Source organism: Nelusetta ayraudi, unplaced genomic scaffold (genome assembly GCF_046127955.1).
Source record: "Nelusetta ayraudi isolate G7.1 ecotype Tasmania unplaced genomic scaffold, CSIRO-AGI_Nayr_v1 ptg000042l, whole genome shotgun sequence".
Taxonomy (NCBI): Eukaryota; Metazoa; Chordata; class Actinopteri; order Tetraodontiformes; family Monacanthidae; genus Nelusetta; species Nelusetta ayraudi.
Window position 1 is genome coordinate 19,438,399 of NW_027466092.1, and position 17,504 is coordinate 19,455,902.

At 44.3% G+C, this 17,504-nt stretch overlaps 1 protein-coding gene across 1 annotated transcript; it reads right to left on the reverse strand.

Moving 5' to 3' along the window:
- Window positions 1-239: 239 nt before the first annotated feature.
- LOC142894150 (endophilin-A1-like) lies at window positions 240-15,913 on the reverse strand. Its single transcript, XM_076035334.1, has 9 exons — window positions 15,692-15,913; window positions 5,121-5,189; window positions 4,680-4,752; window positions 4,451-4,594; window positions 4,128-4,261; window positions 3,891-4,049; window positions 3,494-3,597; window positions 3,250-3,380; window positions 240-2,815 (listed from the first exon to the last, which is right to left on the reverse strand). Exons 1-9 carry the CDS (start codon window positions 15,734-15,736, stop codon window positions 2,619-2,621), a joined length of 1,056 nt encoding a protein of 351 aa, XP_075891449.1. The 5' UTR covers window positions 15,737-15,913; the 3' UTR covers window positions 240-2,618.
- Window positions 15,914-17,504: the final 1,591 nt, after the last annotated feature.

Below are 17,504 nucleotides of genomic sequence, written 5' to 3' on the forward strand. Positions count from 1 at the left end.
GAATGAGCAAGTTCTATTTAAAGTAAATAAAACACTCAATATAAAGTTTTAAAGCACTTCATAATGTGAAGAGGTGTGATATACAAATCTAGGTAAAATAAGTCAAAATATATGTTAAAAAAAAATGAAGGGTATATTCAACTTATTCCAACAGGATACAAAAAGCAATAAGAATGAGCATCTTATTATTTTTTTTCAAAACCCTTCATGAACAGCTGATGTAAAGCAGTTTAGTTGCATGCAACTCACAGACTTCCCACAGGCGGGTGCCAACTATCACATTTTGGACGCAGAACAAAAAGACAGATCCAGGGGGGGGGGAATAAACTCTACATCCTGTCTTTGACAGCGACCCATTAGCATCAGAGGAGAGACAATATGCTTTGTTAGACTTGCTGCTGATGTTGTTAGAAGGGATGGTGAAGGGCGCAAGCTAGCTTCCTCCTATTGTTGAGACGTTACATTTTATTGTCATATAATCACTTATTGCATCTTAATATTAACAGATTATGTTGCCACATTGTATGCTTAGTTATCACAAATGATGTGATAGATTTTCCACTGATTCACCCTTTTTGCTGTATATTGGCAACACCAGCAACAAGACAATTTACCAGCATTCAGAGAATGGTAAAATGAACATATATCTGTACATTTTTAAATTTCTTTTAAATTCTGAAACACCGCACCACATTAACACCAGAAGAGGACTGTGAAAGGCTAACTGGCTAGCCACATCGAGCATCTTAGAATTAGCAATGCTAGCACATACTCCTGCTGCTCTGTGGCTTTTTTTTTTGTAATAAATATTGCCTGGATAGAAAAGCCATAAGACTTTTATTATAACGGTGTCCACGTTTAAACATGTTAATGTGGTAAAAAAAAAAAATTATATCAACCAAACCTTAGCCCTAAATAATAATCCTGACAAGCCTTTATGTTTGAGTTGTAACTTTTAATAGCTTTGAGACAAGAATCACCAAACTTTTGGTAACAAATACACTTGGAAACCTAAATCTAAAAAAATAATCTTAAACTTTAAATATCCTCCAAACATTTTCATTTGTAGACTCATAATGCTGCCTTAAAAAGAATACTGTTGATACAGATATAAACATGAAGTGTTGGTGGACCCAATAAAATCAGTGTGGCGAGCTATTTACCAAAAATACTGACGAACATGGTAAATGGACTGCACTTATAGAGCGCTTTTCCAGCACCTTCAGGGTACCCCAACGCGCTTTACAAAGGCCTCTCATTCACCCGTTCACGCACACATTCACACACCAATGTGTGTATGAATGTGTGTGTGTGATAAAACAGAACTTAAAGAGTCTTGAATTTTGTTTACAGTGACCGAAGACAGTTTTAGGTAATAAAAGTTACTAAAATTCAGATTTTTTTCTCTCGAAAATGTTCTAAGAAACAGCCTAAAAATGTTTTATATCGGTATGAAACTGTTGCTCATGACAACATATTTCTTGGGAAATAGTCCAGTATGCAGGAAGTAGAAACGCTGGAATTAACACCCCATAATGAAGTTCATTAGGGATAACAACAATATGAAATACAATGGTGTTCAACAACCAAGGCAGCACTATGTTCATAAAGCGTTAAATCAAGTGAAGAAACAGAATGTCTTTAAGTTTTCTGATTTCCCAGAACATTTTGGTGCATTTAAGGGCTGTGGGAAAACTAGCATTGCATGCAGAAGCCACAAATAAGACACGTCAACAAACATCTAATCGCACAGAATACCGCGCCACACCAGTAAACAATGTTTTCCTCCTGTGATTTATCCGGGTTGGCGGCCTGCTGAACAGTTGATGAGTACAACTGTCCTGTGCTGGGTAGCATAGCGCCACTGGAACTGAATACGTTTCCTGACCCCCAAACCTTTTATCTTCTAAATGACCCCACCGTAAAACCTGTTTGCCTGGCTCTGGCAAAATGGACTGACTGCAGACTTGTACCAGCAATGAGAGGGCCAAATCCCATCAATGTTGGGGCCAAAATGTATTTTGCCAAATTCATGCAAACAGCTGTCGTGTTTGGATTTGCAAAACCAAAGCGGAACGTGTCAGGGTTTTTGGTGTCTGTATACTTGTATGGAGCCATGCTAAAAGGCAGTGCTAGCTAATCAGGGAGCACAGGAAGGCAAGTCAAGGTTAGAAACGAGAGAAATGCAGCCAGAAAATGATAAAGAAGACAGTCCCACAGAGGAAGCTGTCCAACTTGCCAACTAGCAGGAATGTGTGCTGGCTGCATTGTAGTAGAACAAGTCAAAAATGCACAAACAGACACAAACATGCACGTACATAAACACTGTGCCATCCTCCCGAAGCCTCATTGAGATCTGGGCTCCTCTGGCCACGTGAGCGCCATGCCCTCAAACACCACTGTGCCCCCACCTCCCTTCTAAATGCCAAAAATCCTCTCCTGCGCGCCGACGTCTCAGTCTGGTTTTTGTGAAAGCAGAATTGCACAGAAGCACAGAAGAAGTAGAAGGATGGCATATTTTGTCACTTTATGCAAAAGCAGGCCGTTTCTCAAGGGCGTCATGTACTGGTCAGAGAGGGGCAGTCGGAACGAGGTCAGGTCACTGGAGACCAGGGGCCCTAATGAGGCAGCGGCACCAGGATATCCACATAGTTGATTGGGAAGAAGCCCGACTGGCCGTGGATCATGCCTTCGTACCAGTTGTCATCGATCTGATTGGTCAGGGTGATGATGTCGCCCTCCTTGAAGCCCAGCTCGCCCTCGTTCTCGGGCTCAAAGTCATACAGTGCCCGACAGCATGGTTGGTCCAAGGGTGCTGGTTGAGGGCACAAATAATGTGGGTTATTTAAGTGCAGTTGCATGTGATGGCCGGACATTGTACCGCAAGTGCAAGATGCACAAAAGTCTTGCATCATTACCTTACAACGGTTGAGTGTGAAGTAAAAAAAATCAAAGAAAACATATCTCTGGGTGAGAGTCCTGTTGTGGCTCACATTAATATCAGTCTAAACTTTGCATACCATACTGTTGGAAGTTTTGCATTTCAACAATTTTCACATTATTTTTTTTAGATGCTTAAAATCCTAATCTGGTTATTTTACTTGAAGGCCACAAAATTCATTCTACCAGTGTTTTTAGCAAATATTAGGGATGCAACAATGTTCGGTATCTGCTAGCCAAAAAGATTCCTTTGTGGACTGCCTGACTGTTTAGGAGGTATTTCAGCACTCTCAACATGCACTTGTTCACCTGGTGATCTCCCAGGTGACTTGGCTGAGTGGATCCCTCCGTTGTGGCTCTCGCTGGGGGGGAGGAGCTCAAGAGTCATCCTGGGTTTAGGGTTGAACTCTTTCCTCGGCTTGCTGGAGACTTCTTTTATCCTGTACCAACATCCAATGCATTAGCTACAATAACAACAGCACAACCATCTGCTAATCACATCTTTTTATTCCAGCTCATTTTTTGGTGAACTCACGGGTGGCTGCGGTCTCACCTGTCCTCCATCTTGCTGGCAAGCTGTTGGAGGATTTCAGCAGAGCGGCTGTGGTACTCCAACTGGGCCTGAACTAATGCTGCAAGCTGGCTCACCTGCTCAATCTGCAACACACACACACACACAAATGCACACACAGTTATGGAACCACACTGGGCCAGAGTCTGTCTTGGCTCAGCACAGCACAAGAGTGCTGCTCTTTGTTTTGCTACTACAGGCTCTTACATGCCAATGTGAATCAAGCTTTTTGTTTTGATGATCGTAAAACAATGTGTTTAGTTTTTTTCAATCCTAAAGGATAAACATTTGAACCTGGCAACCTACATTCAACTGTCAACTGAAGAAAATGTTGGAGATGTCACATAAAAGGTGGCGGTGGCTCGGTATTGGCTCTTACGTCGCTCTCCAGGAGGTTGAACATGCTCTGCTCTGCAATCTCTTTGCTCTCGTCAAACTTCTCCAGTGCCTGTTTGATCTCCTCGTCTTGAACCTTGCCCTGGCGCTTCTTCTTGTAGTCGAAGTCCAGGCGGCGCCCCTCCATCTTCTTTAAGTGATGCTGCAGGGAAAACAGTAAAAAACGGTCAACTGGTCCGGCACTGCTTCCTTGGACGGAGTGGCCGGGGGTTTTGCCCACCTGGATCTCTTTGAGGTCTTTGTCATGGAGATTCTGCAGTGGGTCAATGAAGTTCTGTTTCACCTCCATGTCCAGGGCATCCTTCACCTCCCCGAGTTCCTTCATTGCCTCGCTGGCATCAATCAGTGCCTGACCTGCCCGCATGAAAGGACATAGAGATATTTAGTGGATAGTCCAGGGGGACCTCAGATCAGTCCCAGAAGGTGTTGGCTGCTTGACTCGACATCCCATCCCAATATGAACCTGATCCATCAGCTGAAATCGGATACCGCTGGTTAAACAATGACGGAGGATAGCCAAAAACCCCCTCTAGTGATTCTTACCGAAGCAGGAGTCCTCGCCCAGCTCACGACCAAATTTCAACATGGCCTCGCCCAGGACAGACTCGGCCTGTGGGTAGCCGGGGCCCTTCTCTTGCCCACGGATCTTGGACATGGTGTTGATCATGCTCAGTTTGGCCCTGGACGCTAGGAGTCAGACAGAATGGACGTTAGCCTAACATTGCTGTTGTATCTGCTTGGACTGGAGATTGCCGATTATAGAAGCTCCTACCTGGGTTAGGCTGGAGGTACTCTGTAGTTTTGGTCATGATCTCCAACACCGCTCTGCTGGTGATGTCCACTTTCTACAATAGCAAACACCCAGTGAAATGAGCAGGGGTGGGCAACACAGACTGCTATCTGTGATAATGCTGCTGCACTGTATGTAAAAAGATTGTTTTCAGCAAGGTTGTTACTTTTGCCTGAAATGCCCCAGTTTAAAGTAAAAAAAACAACCAAAAACATCACAATTCCTCCCAATGACTAAAAAAACCAAACTGTCATCAGCCTAGTGTTGTGTAACAATTAAAAATTGCTCACTAAAAGAACGCTTCCTTATAGAAAATTAACTTTTGGAAAGTCAGAAGTAGATAAAATAACTTCTGACTTGTTAAGTATAGTAGACATATAGACATTGTATTATTTTGTTTGCTTGTTATTTTGTCATTCTTACCTTTTCCATTTCTTTGAAGTCATCGTCGAGTTTGGTTCCTTCAGCTCCTCCCACTTTCTCACTGACTTTCTGTTGCAGGAATCACAAAATGGGGAGAGCTACGTCAAGACCAAAGAAGAGACATAAACATTGGACAGATGTTTAACTATCTAAATACACCATCTTTAGTAAAGATGGCGACCATCTTCACTAAGGTCAGAGACTGGATTATTGATAGAGCAACCTCAGGAGAATCTAAATCATTAGCTAATCCAGGTGTGTGTGTGTGTGTGTGTGTGTGTGTGTGTGTGTGTGTGTGTGTGTGTGTGTGTGTGTGTGTGTGTGGGCAAAGTACGGCCTGCGTGCCACGCGCGTGAGACCAGTCATAAATAAAACTCTACTTTCCCCTCCACAAAGACACCTGAAAGGCACATGTCTGTGACCACCATCAAAAACAGACCAGCAACGGACTTTGAATCAATCTTCTAACTTTAAAATGGACTAATCTAGGATTCGCTCCTGAAGGAAGCCTTAAGACTTTGAAGCTTCAGGTGGAGCAAGACTGAACCCCAAGGGTGTACGAACGTAAAGTGTTTTCTAGTGGCCGTTCTAAAGTGGAATAAACTTTGCACATCAGTTTGCCTCATATCAATGTTACATGCTTTACAAGTAAATGTATAATTTGTCTGATCACCATAATTATAACCGGTGAAGGAAACATTACGTTTTAATCAAGATGCTTGAGTATAATCATATACTCACTGTCACTGATATAAATATGCATAATCATATAATCATTGATATGAATATGTTTAATCCAGTAAGTTAATCCATTCATAAGATGGGGAATGTATGCATAACATGCTTGTAAGCTTTGTGCAGAGTAACATGATACCTAAGAGAGGACACAGGAATGCAGCCATCGTAAAACAGTGACCTTAGGTGACCCGCAGTACCAGGCAGAGAGAGGATCCAGCATCTCTCTACCGAGCATCTCAACCTCGGACCTCAGCCTGCATCTGGGAACAAAGCCAGCGGCAACATCCAATGAGACTGGGATGCGGAGACCAGAGAGCCAATCAGAGGAGGACATAATCTGAGCGCGCCAGCAAGAACAACTGGATCTTCTCTATTTAAAAGACTGACCAGGGGACAAAGAGTCAGTCAGACTTCAGGACCTGATAGCACTTGTTGATGTGAGGCTTGAACTCCACCCAGAGCTCTGTATACTTTTATTCTGAATTTGCATACTAAAGATAAAATCAGCATTCTTCTCCTAAAACTCTTCATTAAACGAACACGCGGATCATCAGCACGACACTAGAAAATAAGGCCATCCAACACCGGTTACAAAGAAAGACCCTACTCCGAACGGCAAGTGTGATGAAGTAAAGGGAACATTTCCACTGACATACAATCACTTTTTCAATCATATTTGTGTCAATAAAATCACGGATTTTGTGCCAGCCACAAACGTCTCTGTTCTTCGTAAAGTTTTTTTTTTTTTAATCCTGTCCCTAATTTGTGATGAATTTTGGTAGTCTGGTAGTATTTGAGATGTTTTTCTCAGTCTTAGTGGTTATTGCAGCCAAAACACGGCAACAATTAACCATTTTATGCAACAATAATCTGGTTGTGTAGCTACATACGCAGTCTAGTTGCAGTGCGAGTATCCCCAAGATGGCGCCTTCCGGTTCTTGGTGGCGCGCCGTGAAAACACTCGATAGAAAGTCAGAAACCTTTTTACTCGTCTGCTTTTTATTTCGTTCCGTTTATCTTAAGTTTTGGTTTCCTTTTACTAAGATTTATTCTCAGCGCGCACGAAAACACAAACATGCACACGCACACTATCTCACACACAACACACACTCACAGACACCCAGCTGTTGCTGCCAGGTATTGTGCCTTCATGATCATATTCATGTCATACTGCTCTATGTCAGCCATCTACTGTTACACAAATAAATGCACATTGAGTCTGATGTCGTTGTTTGACTGGCTTATTAAAGTGTGCTTCAAATCCCCGCTAATGTGAAATGGTATTGAAACTGATTCTGGCGTTTTTGTTTTTGTTTTTGCCGACGTCACCAACCCAAAAAGCTAATGGTGCCCTAATCAAATTCATTGCCTTCATATCTGCCCCTAGCGTTGTGGTGAAGGTAGGAACTGCATTACAGGCCCTTCCTACCCACCACGGACTCCCTCTGGTGGCCAAAGCAAGGTTTGCATGCAAAACCCATTCATGCCTATTTGAAGTCCCGTTTCCATTTCTTTGCGAGATTTATCGATTAAATGAATCAATCATCCTCCTCTACTTGATGAAGGAGACTGACGCCGCTCACTTCCTGATCGTCTCCCACTGCAAGCATGCAGGGGGAGGAGCAAAGCAGGGCTTCCACAGTCATGACTGGCAGCAGCCGCCCCCCACTACCCCGCTCCTCCCACACACACACACACACACACAGGCACACAGTATATAGTACACATTTAATGAATTTCTGTGGAGAAACCTCTGTGTGTGTGTGTGTGTGTGTGTGTGTGAGAGAGAGAGAGAGAGAGAGAGAGAGGGAGGGAGAGAGAGAGGGGGAGAGAGGGAGAGGGAGGGAGGGAGAGAGAGAGAGAGTATTTTAGGGTTTTATTTACTTTACTTGGCCCTGCCAAATTTTAATTTTTAAAGCCTTTGATGGCGTGTTGACACACGTTAAGCCGTTTAGCACGCGTGCGCGCACACACACACCCAAATATTTGCAGAGGCTTAATAATGTAAATTTAAGACATCCATCTGTTTACGCAGGATTTACCAGACAGATCACAAACGCACTTAAAATGTTGCCATTGCTGTGTGTGCTGTGTGTGTGAGGGACAGAAGAAGATGTGTCACATCTTCACTGAACAAGCTGAACTAACTTTAACTGCACACAGATGCCTATGCAAAGAAACACACACCTTTCTTCCTGCAGGTGTTGATTGGAAACAGGAAGTGTGTGTGAGTAAGACTGTATATACATGTTAATGTATGATAAAAGAGTAAAAAAAAGTAAGGATGGACTGATGAGGAGAAAGATGCAGTTGCCATGGAGACAGTGATCCGACTGGGCCCCTCTTATGTTTCTAAGAAGCAAACGTGCACGCACGCACGCACGCACACACACACACACACACACACACACACACACACACACACACACACGCACGGTTGTCTGAGAAGAACAGTGAGCGTGGTTGCATGCTGTTACATAAGAGCACTGTCTCATGCTGCCTAGCGCTAACACCAGTTAGCATTGATGCTGAACATTTCATTGCAATCACAAAATATTTCAGGCGCAGGCTTAAAGGTTCTGGCTCACAATAAAGAAAAGTAGCGACACCATTTCTGATTTCAAGGAAACGCTTATGTCAATGTGTAAAAATCTGATTCATTTAATAAAGCAACTGAAACTGAACTGAATCTCTGAACGCGCAGTCACGCCCAAGCGATTCAGCGTGCAATCAGTGGATGGTGCCGTGCAGAAATCATTTCTGTAGGCTGTCAGGTTCTTTAAACTTTAAAAAGCTAGAAATTTCAGCACTTATTTCACAAACACACACACACACACACACACACAGACTTTGCCCAACTAATCTGTTTTCCTCCTCCACAGTTGTCTTTCCCAAGTTTCTGTCTTTTGTTTTCTTGACTCCCACTTTTCTTGGTCCTACAATCCACCTCTCATCCCCTATATGTCTCTGTCAACCTCTCACTTTTGCTGAGTCATTGCCATAGAGGTCGGGGACGGGGTCATTAATCTGGCATGAGGGAGCTGATCAAGGGGAGAAACAGGAGCCGAAGCAGAGAAAAGGAGAGGAGGAGGAGGAGGAGGAGGAGGAGGAGCAGGAGAGTCACCGAATCTCAATCTGAATGGCTGCCAGAACACTGGGACGCCCCTGTTCTCCTCTCTGCACGATGACACAGTGAGAAGGTCGTCTCTCCAGTCAGGGGCTCACAAGGTGCGTAAATTATGTGGGTCACAATGTCTGAAGAGCAGAGCTCAAAGTGAGAAGGTTTTAAGTCTAAGATCCGACCAAATCTGATCAGATGTGTGCGAGAGATGCTAGAGGACAGTCAGGAAGATCATGCCGTGTCATCTCATTCCTTCATCCTTCAGTCAGAAGGAGGTCTGAAACACAAACACACACACACACGTGATGGAAAATGGAAGGAAGAGGAGGATGAAGGAGAAGCTAGAGGATGAGAAGGGATGGGAGGAGAAGAAGAGTGGAAGTCTGCGTGTAAACGGCTTTATGTGTCTGGATTTAATCCCTGCAGGTTTCAGTTGTCTGCAAACACTGTAAATCCTCAAAGACGGTGGAGAGGAGGAAAGAGGAGACGGCAGGCATGGTGAAGTGGGAGAGGAAGAAGGAAGGATGAGGGAAGATGGAACATGTGAGGTAAAAACAAGAGGAAAGAAATGAAGAAGGGGAGGAGACATGGAGAGAGGAGCAACAACCAAGGAAAGGAAGGTGAGAAAAGGAGAATGAGGAAAGAAAACAAAAGTTGCAAGGGGAAAAGAGCAAAAAAAAAAGACACAGGTGAAGAAGAGCAAGAGAAAGACGGAGAGAGAAGACGAGGGAGGAAAGGCAGGAGGCTCGGGTGTTTGGAAAGTCTGCAGATGGAAGAGCAGAAAAATGCCATTGTTGCGGCCGCTACGTCAGCTGATCACTGCCAACCAAACCAAACCAGCAGAGCGTGTGTGCCACACATGTTCCTGTTTGCAGGAACGCAACCCGCTTGTGACCATGAGTTACGTAAGAGCAACACGCGCACTCTCTACAGTACAGCTCAAACACCCTGCACGGCACAACAAAGGCCCAGGCTGAGTGCAGTGGGTGTCAAAAAACAAAAACAGCATCAGTCTGAGTTCAGACTACTGTGACAACCAGAGACTGCTGCATGTGAGGTGGGATTTCAGCAGCAGCGCTAACGAGCTTCACGCAGGATTGATGAGGCGAAATGAATCACAAAAAAATAATCCCCTCAACAGGTGTGTTGGCAGAGTGGGCGGAGACTGGCGACGAGGACGGCTGATGCTAATTCCTTAGCACGTCTGGCAGCGCAGTGACGTGTCATTCAAGCAGCCATGGGACTTTTGAATGGGGAGTCAAGGGCTGGGGCGCAGAGGAGAGGAGATGACTGGCACCAGTGTTCGTGGGGTCGCCGTCCTCCTGATTGTTACGCAGTACTAATCGAGATTTCCTTAACATGCAGCATGCATATTTTTGAAAGCATTTAATAATTGACAGGGTGAGTTTAAAAACATCTTAGTGATGTTTTTAATCCCTGGAATCCCCCCTCGTCCCCCCGCCATAACTAACTGTTGCTCTGTTTTCCATTGAAGTTGCTATATTGATTTTAGCTCGGCCCCACAGCTGAAAGCAACCCATGAGAGCGATTCCGCCTCAGTGAGCACGGCCGCCACTCGGCTTCAGTTAACACTACAAGTCCACAGCTCAAACCAACCGAAAGGCAGCTGATTGGAGAGGTTGAGGTCAGAGGTCAAAAGTGGAGCCCTATGAAGACAACGATAGAGACACACCTGAGCACCAAAACAGCTGAGTAGAGGAGGGAGCGTGGCCCTCCTGCGGCTGACTGACACATGCGACGCCCTCAAGGCTGATCAATAATTGAGTGGGTCGACCAGAGCGCGCTGTGTGCGCATGAGTGTGTGTGTGTCGCGCTTGCTCTTTCTTTGCACGTGTGCGGTTGCCACAACAACCGTGCCTCTTGAACTGGTGAGAGGTGTGATCACGAAGCAGCGGAGGAAAGAAGCGCTCTGAGACACACGCTGTCCTTTGCAGTTACCACCCGAAGCACGACACAAGTCTTCTTGCACAGACACTGAAAATGCTAGTTGGCTTTTCATTTTAACGCAGAGAAAAATGTGATATGAAGCCAAGAAGACAAGAAGAGGAGTCTGTGGTACACTATGCTAATCAGCTTAAAAAATGTATCCGAGCAATCATAATTGTTTGCATCTTTGGCCAGTGGTTGGCCTGAACGGTGAATATTTGTGTGGATTCACAAGAACCTTTAGCCATGATTAATGAAATAAAAAAGTAAAGCAGACAAGGAGAAGGAATACTTCCTCTTCCTGCTTCCTCCTGGCCCCTCCTCTTCCAAGTCTTCCAGTCTTTTATTACGTCTGACTTGAGCCATCCCTTCATCTCTCTTCACTGCTTGATCATCTTTTATTTACACCGACTGAGGTGTCCCATTTCCTGCCACCATGCCATCCAGCAGCGGCCATCTTGGAATGGGGCACCGTTGTCTCCGCATCCGGCTTCACGCCGCCACCGTCCCCTCGGCTCCAGCTTTCTCATGCTCCATCTGTCCGAACGTAAAACACGCTGAGATGTGTCCCAGATTTACAGTCCCGCGGGTAGAAGGTCCCTTCACGTTTGTCGTTCCTACTCTGAGAATTTAAACTTGCCAGTCCTCACGCGCCATTGGTCATGGGAGTCACCAATCACAATAAAGCCGGGAGCAAAAAATAATAATAGCGCTTTTATATACATTTTTTTTTTATGATTGTGACTGTATCAGACATCTTGACAACTGAGCTACGGCAAACTACTTGGATATAATGGAATTACTGACTTGACTGACTGACAAATATTGATAATGTTCAGCAACAGTAATCGCAGACGTTATGATAATACTAAGAATTCACTTCAGGCAGTTTGAATTTATTGCCATTGTGTTGGGACATTTGCTGTAATATCAAACTGACTTCCATTTCCACCGTGCGTCATTGTTTTCAGACACAATTATGTTTTATTTTTAACTGGTAATTAGGAGGTGATTGGTGGAGGAAGTTGCGCCAAGCCGGCACTGGAGATAATTGCCCGTGATTAACTGTCACCTGCTCAGCATCAGCCTCCCTGTTTGCACCACACGACCAAACCCCACCTGCAACGTCAGGACAACATCGAAGCAGGCCAGACATCACCGGGCAGATTTACGCGCGCACCGTTCTGTTTTCATTGGCTGATTCAAATAATTCTGATTGAAGATTTCAGCTCTGTTTACACGTGACACAATCTATTCTAATCTGACATTTCCACGTGCCGTTACAGTCGACCAGAACAGCCGTCTTACAGCTGTGTGACGCGCACATCGATGGTCACGTGACTGATCAAAGGTGGAGGTCAATCGTCCGGTCGGCAAAGTAGTCGCAGCTGTTTTTCACACTTCAAGCAAGGGCTTGGTTCTAATTTGTTTCTGTCTGTCCCGGCTTCGCTGAATTTCTCAACAGTTCACCGTGAACACTACTTGTTTTCCTACGTGCGGTAACGTCAAGTTCTTTCAGAGTTTGCATTCAAAAGGCCCTCTCCCAAAAGCAGACCGCTCCTGTACGCTCTGCTAGGAGACGCTAGAGGACGTCACTGCGCATGTACGTCAAGACAGAGCGTGTACGGAAAGGACGGAGCCTGACAACCTTCAGTTTAACCGTTGACGTCATTAAACTGTTTCACTCTTGATCTGTTTTGGAACGGGGATTTTCTATGCCTGTGGAACCAAATGACATTGCGTTCGGTTTAGACCTGTTTATTCTGACTGAGGTGTTTCTGTGGATTTTTATTCAGTTTGGATTCTGTATGGATTTTTTAATTCAGTTTGGGCTTCTGATCCAATCTTGACTGTAATATGAGGCTCCATTTCAAGCCAGCTATTCTGTACTCAAGAACATGACGTTTGAACATAGCCCTCTATCCAGCACAACCTCCTTCCCCTCACTGTTAACTTCAGTTGAGTCATGGCTCTATTTTAGACCAGAAGTGCCCGCCTTCTTTCCATCATGATATTGGTCACCTACACCAAAACCCCATTTTCACTTCACAAAAACAGGTAATTTACAGGCACCCCCCCGACCCCCCCTAAAACAGTTACAAATGTAAAAAGTTGGCATTTCTGGTATGAAAAAAATGCCTGTAAAATTCCAGGTGTCTTTTTCTCTCCCCCATGTAAAAACACAAAATGAAAATATGCAGGCCAGTGTGAAGTTGGTAGTGACACTATCAATTCTGCACAAGTCTGCATACCAAATTCAAGCAATTTTGTTTTACGGTTTGTGTTGTTAGACTGATAATAAACACATTTGTGGAAAATATACAGAGAGGACAGCGCTTCATTGCGCTCAATCAGCTAAGCAATGTGAATACAATTGAAACTGGTCCAATCAACATCTTAAATCACATTGAATTTGAAACCTGTTACATGTCCGAAATTACAGCGGACGTTTCTTTTATTTGCAAGGTGGTGGAACACCACCAGTCTTAATCCTATTGTCTAGCTTCCAACAGCTGGGAGAGCGCTGCAAGAGGAAATATTGTCAGCAGTAGCTATGGTAACGCTTGGACAAAAAGGCGACATTGCAGGGGACAGGAAAGATTGATTGGTGACTTATCGGATGGCCCCAGAACAGCCCCAGAGTTATCTGCTCCACTGACAACACAGCCAGGGGGCGCCATTCAACATTCTTCCTGCTGTAGCATTTACAAATAACTGCTCAATTCCAACAGCTGTTCATAAATGCAATTCATACTAATATATGTTCATAGCTAAGAGCAACACAACCGTCTTCCACGGTCTCAATGCAGCAGCAATAAATCCACTTGCCTCTTCTTTTATACCAAAAAGTAAAAATTGGAACATTTCCCAAATATGCTTGACACAGATCAGTAAACTGCTCAGCTTAAAAACATTCTGTAAATGTTTCTTGATGTCTACAGACAAAAAAAACATGTAGTCCTGAATGTTGTCTTTTACTCCCAATACCCATAAATATATTATAATATATATACATAAAAATATTTATTTTTACTTCAATCCATAAAAGAAAGAAATAGTTAAAAATGTTAACATCACTGTTTTAGAAAATCAACAAATGGTCAGGGCCTCAAGCCTCAAAGGCTTCAACCTGAAGGATGACTGAGGAGTCAGAAGAATAAATGACACTTGATTATTTGGCCGCAACTTAAGTAAAATCTCTCAGCAGCAGCGGGAGTCTTTTTGTTGCTTGCAGTCTCTACTCTGTCTTGCTGTAGCATTCTGACGAGCACTAGACAAACAGTTCTACCCTCAGGGGTCAATAAATGTCGTCTCATTGATATCAGCACAGCCTTATCTGATGGATGCCACAAATGTGCCGGAATGTCTTGTGGCTGGGCACAAAACACACACACACACACACACACACACACACACACACACACACACACACACACTCCTTCAAACCAACCCGACAGTAAAATTGAGTTTTTTTGTGTGTGTGTGTGTGTGTGTGTGTGTGTGACGCAATTCTCAGTGATTTTCTCAGCTTCTCGTTACGGTACAACATAAGTCAAATAGACATATTTATGAAAAATGATTATCAAGTTGTGATCCAGTCTGAACACTTGTACACTGGTGGACTTTCAATCCATTTCCTTTAACAGTTATCAGCGAGGCTCAAAAAGAAGACGGGTGTGAGCAGCTAAATGATAGCACGATAGCACGATGCCCTAAAATATCTTTATGAGCTTCACTTTCAGAAAACTGAGGGAGCAATGTTGAGAGAAAGAAGGGATCAGTTAGAAAAAGAGAAGGGCGACGGCTCAAATGAGGAAAGGGAAAATAAAATGCGGGGGAATGGGAGGCAAGATGAAATAAAACGGAGTGAAGGAGGAATGCGAAATAGGAGGAAGAGGAACAGGGTATCATGAGAGAAGAGTAGTGGTGGAAGAAGGTAAACTGGGGCAGAAAGGTGTCAATAAGACTCTTTGGATGTTGAAAATGGGTGGAGGAAGAGGCAAGACGCAGGTGAGCGGGAGACACTGGGTGGAGAGGACAACGGTGATGGAGGGGTGACGCCAGGCAGGCAATGACAAATCAAATGAAGGCCTGACAGAGGGAGAGGCTGGGGATGATGGCGGAATTCCGGAGAAAACCGAGGACGGAGGGCAAAGGACCGGACTGATGGAGGGATGAGAAGAGCCAACAGGAAGGAGGCGGAGGGAGGCTGGAGGAAGGTGAGGACTGATGGAAGAGACGGAGGAATGGAGGGAATTCCCTGTTGCGTGTGATTGCAGCCAATCAGCTGTACTGGCGTGCGCGTACATACACACACACACTTTCAATCCATCTTATCTTACGTAACATCCTCCAGCGCGAGTGTGTGTGTGTGTGAGAGAGAGGGGGGGGGGGATACCCTGCTTCCGAAGACATGCAAGCGCGCGCGCGCGCGCGCACATACAGACACGCACTGAAAAACCGCGAGATAACGGCCCGATTTCGGTAGCCGACGACGCACGCACACTGGAAAAATATCATGTTTTTTTTTAAACTAGCAGCTAGCAATTAAAAGCTAGCAAAGCAAAAGCAAAAGCTAGAATTCCAGTTACAACAGCATAGGGGGGGGCGGGGGGGGGGCTGTCTAATGAAATACAGCACGACACAACATTTCAAAGATGTTTACGGAGTTGCTCCTCGGTAGATGGCACACACGAAAAGAAAAGGCAAGAAAATAGAACGTTCTAGACACAGCAGGCTGTAAATGAGCACGCAGAGCTCTTACCTGGGTGGCTTTATGAAACTGCTTCTTCAAGCCCGCGACAGACATCACTGCGGCTGAGGAGGGACAACAGCTCGGCCAAAAACAAGAGGCGTTTCTTCTCTCGTTTGCGTTTCCTTTTTTCTTTTAGTAATTTAAATGAGTTCAGGCTCCGAAGAGGCTTGGACGGAGATTACGGTCTTCGATGGGTTCCGTCCCCCCCCCCTGACAGAAAATTATTTTTGTTTTGTCGTCGGGATGTGAAAGCCGTGATCTCCAGACCAAACCCAGCTGGATCTATTTTCAGTCTGAGAGAGGGACAGACGATGGTGAGGGGGGGGCACGCTTTCGCGAAGATCGTGTTAGTGAAAAGATGCACCACTGCTTCTCCAGAAAAAAAACACACACACCAAAAAAAAGCAAAACAATAAACTATGAGTATCACTTTGTTCACATCACAAAAACACAACCTGACACTATGGTGCCAAGACAAGACAAGACAAGACAGAAAGACGTTGTTAAACAAGTACATAATGGCAAAAATGAGCAGACGGAGAAATACCTGAGGGGTGGCACTTGATTGTGTTGAAGCTAAATTTTGAACATTTTATTTTTGTTCGTTTATTCAAAAATAAAAACATTTTGTCGTAGTTTTACTTGCACATGATCTTGGCCTTTACTGGGGCATGTGTATATCGCCCAGTGACTGCTCTTCCATACAAACGATCTTCACAGAGATGACGGTCACGTTTTTTGTGATGTCATTTCGCCGGCGTCCAGACATCCGCGTGAGCTTAACATCGCTGCAGTGCCGTGCACTTTTTGTCACTTGGAACTGAAATCAAGATAATAAAATGTATTTCTTTGTGACACTTTTGGTCACGAAAGATCCCGAGGGCAGAGCGAAGCGAGAAAGCGGCGATACGGCTTCAAATGGCTTCGAGGTTTCAGCACCACGGACAGCTCATTGGAGGTTGGAAAAGTGGGTGGAGGCGTTGTATTCTCGTGCTACCATGGTTCCTTCCACTCTACCTTGAAGCTGGGGTTTTTCCCGAGTTCCTGACCTTCCAAGTGGCCATTCAAAACACATTTCAATAACAAAGCGGAAAATAACTCTACAAATAACCGCCAGCAGTCACAAACACGAAATGCAAGGGCGTGTATACTCTTAAATTCTGATGTTTATAAATAAACAAAACGCCAAGTACTTATTTGCCAGTACGCCTCGTTTGTCTACAGCTTCATCACAAATAACACAAATAAGATGGCAAAGATATCATGTCAAAAATCCATCCATCCATCCATCCTTCCATTTTCCTGACGCTGCAGTTCATCCCAACTGCATTCAGTCAAAGCTGAGGAAATCCCTGGGTAAATCATTGCAATTGTCTTTTTTTCTTTGTTGTCTTTTGTTACGACCAGCTTGGGAAGTTAGGAGAGGAAGATCGAAACATAAAAACCCTCTGGAGATCCGTAGGTGTAAAAGGTTAAAATAGGCTTTATTATCCTAAACCAAAAGGAACGAGGCAAAACCACAACTGAAGGAGACCAAAATGGTGCTGTTAAATCAATAAACGAAGATAACAAAAAGAGACTCTTCACAACCGAGAGCTGTCTACTAAGAACATAAGTTGCAAAAAGGGAGAAAAGAAAACCTCGTTATCTAATTTACCCAAAACCAAAATACAAGAACAGCACATCTAAAACCTACAAACTCTAACACAAATGGCACTCAAAATCAAAGGTAGCTTACAGCTCAAAGGTAAATAAAATAACAAAACTCTAGCCCTTGGCCTCTCAACTGTCGCTTTCTCTCAGGATCCTTTTCCAGATTTAT

What these genes read in the sequence shown, in the direction of transcription:
- LOC142894150 (XM_076035334.1), bottom strand. Translation starts at nt 15,736, where the DNA reads ATGTCTGTCGCGGGCTTGAAGAAGCAGTTTCATAAAGCCACCCAG. An exon ending in GGGCGAGGACTCCTGCTTCG is followed by an intron (nt 4,262 to 4,450) that starts GTAAGAATCACT and finishes TCATGCGGGCAG; the next exon opens with GTCAGGCACTGATTGATGCC. An exon ending in GTCACCTGGGAGATCACCAG is followed by an intron (nt 2,816 to 3,249) that starts GTGAACAAGTGC and finishes GCCCTCAACCAG; the next exon opens with CACCCTTGGACCAACCATGC.